The following is a 2,500-nucleotide window of genomic DNA, read 5'->3' as shown; positions in this document are numbered from 1 at the left end:
CATCTCCTCCCCTGTGTTAGGCCCAGAATGTTCCAGGAACTTCACAGCACCCCGGGGCGTCATCAAAACCCCGGGCTTCCCAGAGAAATACCCCAACAACCTGGACTGCACCTTCATGATCTTTGCCCCGCAGATGTCTGAGATCGTGGTGGAGTTTGACAGCTTTGACATGGAGCCCGACACCACTCCTCCACCGGGGGCGCTGTGTCGCTACGACTGGCTCGAGATATGGGACGGATTCCCCGCAGGTGAGCAAGAGAATTTGGCTGTAATTACACTACATTACATTACATGTCGTTTAGCAGACGCTTTTATCCAAAGCGACGTACAACTGGAGCACACATTCATACACCGATAGCAGCAGCTACCACACAGGGTGCAAGCTAACTATCGGGAGACAATTTAGGGTTCAGTGTCTCTTTGCCCAGGGACATGTGGCGGGGAGACGGGGGATCGAACCACCGACCCTGCAGTCGCGAGTCAACCACCCTATCCACTGAGCTACATAAGTGCAGAAATGTGATGGTCCAAGTTAAAATCATTCCTTACTTATGAATCCATATTAAGGACGGGGATTATGGCTTTTTTTAAATATGTCATGTTGTGCCCGTGTCTAAGAGACAATTCCTAAAATGGTACAAAACCAAGTTACAACACGTTATGTATTTGGTGCAAAAGCGGTATTTCTGTTTCATAGGTTGAGTTCCGAATCGCATACTCTTTCTTTTTTCTATTCTACATACTACATCCGACGATAAAAAGAATCTAGTTAGGATGCAGTAGGCATACTTTTGGGACATACTTTACTCTCTTATTTCATCATAACATTGCGCCTTGATCTTGCCTCTTGCTTTTATATCCGTCGCATCCCCGTTTGTTTTCATATGGAGGCTTCGTCTATGTGACCTCACTTCACGTGCGCACTAGATTGTGGGTCAGAATCGCCCAAATAGGATGCAGTTTTCAACACTAACAATATTGGCCGCATGAAGTAGGACATCCGGGTACTTCTAACCATCCTAAATCTGGCCACAAGAATCGGGACATCCTAAATCTTTTTTCTACATACTATATAGTAGAAAGTATGCGATTCGGAACGCAACCATAGTCTTTACCACCACTTTGCTATTGAGAAGGACATTTCTGAAAGCCACATATTTGGCTTGGAAGCTTCTGTTAGCTTCTGTCTAAGAAACTACAATATAAGCCATAAAGACTTTCCCTGCGTTCCAATCCCCATACTTCCCAACTATTTAGTGTGCCAGAAAAAGATGTAGGCTGTCCCAATACATGCACGTCAATTGTAGTATGCTGAAAATACATAAATGCTCCACTCACTTCTCAACTATTTAGTATGCCAGAAAAAAGATTTAGGCTGTCCCAATACATGCACGTCAATTGTAGTATGCTGAAAATACATAAATGCCCACACTAACTCCAATAGGAATAGAGAAAAAATAAGTGTGATAGATTTGAAGGAGACACAAGGGCAGTGCTTCCTGACAGGTGGAGGGGGAGAACAGTTGAAATGTGATTCAGATCTAAGGGATAAATACAGTATACAGAGCTGTGAAACATCTGAGAAGAGAGAGAGAGAGAGAGAGAGAGGGAGAGAGAGAGAGAGAGAGAGAGAGGGAGGGAGAGGGAGAGAGAGATGGAGATGGAGAGGGAGAGGGAGAGAGAGAGAGATAGAGAGAGATGGAGAGAGAGAGAGAGAGAGACGGAGAGAGGCAATCAAAGAGAGAGAGAAAGTGGGAGAGAGAGAGAGGGAGAGAGGGAAAGAGGGAGGGAGAGGGAGAGGGAGAGAGATAGATAGATGAGATAAAAGAGCAATAGACGGCCTCCCTCTGTTTGTTGACAGAGAACAGACAGATATATACAAAGACACAGACAGAACCAAAGATGGATGGCTTCCCCGCAGGTTAAAAACGGAGCGAGAAATAGATTGATGACAGAATAGAGGAAGATGTGTTGGCTGATATAAGGGAGAAAGGAAAGCAGGGGAAAGGATCTGTGCTTTCACGATTTTTTTTTTTTTTTTTTTGGGAGACGACTGTATCATTGTTGTTCATATGTGAGTAACATCAGGGTGAATCCTTTTAAAGAACATTTAATCACATAATTACGGAGCCTGAAATCTGCAGAATTTTTATATATTTGGGGCAGTCCAGTAACACAAATAATAATAATTTCTGAGCTGTTTGGGGTATTTCGTATTTGGCACAGGAGAACAAAACCGTTCATCTGTGTCCTAGTAACATGAACCTTAAAACACCAATTCCGTTAAATAATAAATGCATTTAGAAAAGCCCAATCAGGACAGTTTTATTACACATTACGGGACATAGTTTGCTGGGAAAACCAATACCCCTTTGTATATATGCACAACACAGTCTGTACATATGAAGCAACAGCAAAGCATCCTGTTAGCTTAGCTTATAGCACAGCATCTGTCAACACTGGGGAACTAGCGACCCAGGCTCTGTCTGTGCAAAGGATA

At 43.6% G+C, this 2,500-nt stretch overlaps 2 protein-coding genes across 2 annotated transcripts in view; one reads left to right on the top strand and one right to left on the bottom strand.

Moving 5' to 3' along the window:
• The window catches only part of LOC307255649 (arylsulfatase I-like), a 225,129-nt gene that overhangs the window by 40,627 nt on the left and 182,002 nt on the right, over positions 1–2,500 (bottom strand). The window lies entirely within an intron of this gene.
• Positions 1–2,500, top strand: part of LOC307255648 (neuropilin-1a-like) — a 131,914-nt gene that overhangs the window by 58,660 nt on the left and 70,754 nt on the right. The window contains exon 4 of the mRNA XM_080034374.1: positions 21–248. Coding sequence (XP_079890500.1) covers positions 21–248 — 228 coding nt within the window. The remainder of the gene's footprint in view (positions 1–20; positions 249–2,500) is intronic.

This window comes from Ammodytes marinus (genome assembly GCF_949987685.1).
Source record: "Ammodytes marinus genome assembly, chromosome: 9".
Lineage (NCBI taxonomy): Eukaryota > Metazoa > Chordata > Actinopteri > Uranoscopiformes > Ammodytidae > Ammodytes > Ammodytes marinus.
This window is presented reverse-complemented; position numbering and strand designations above follow the sequence as displayed.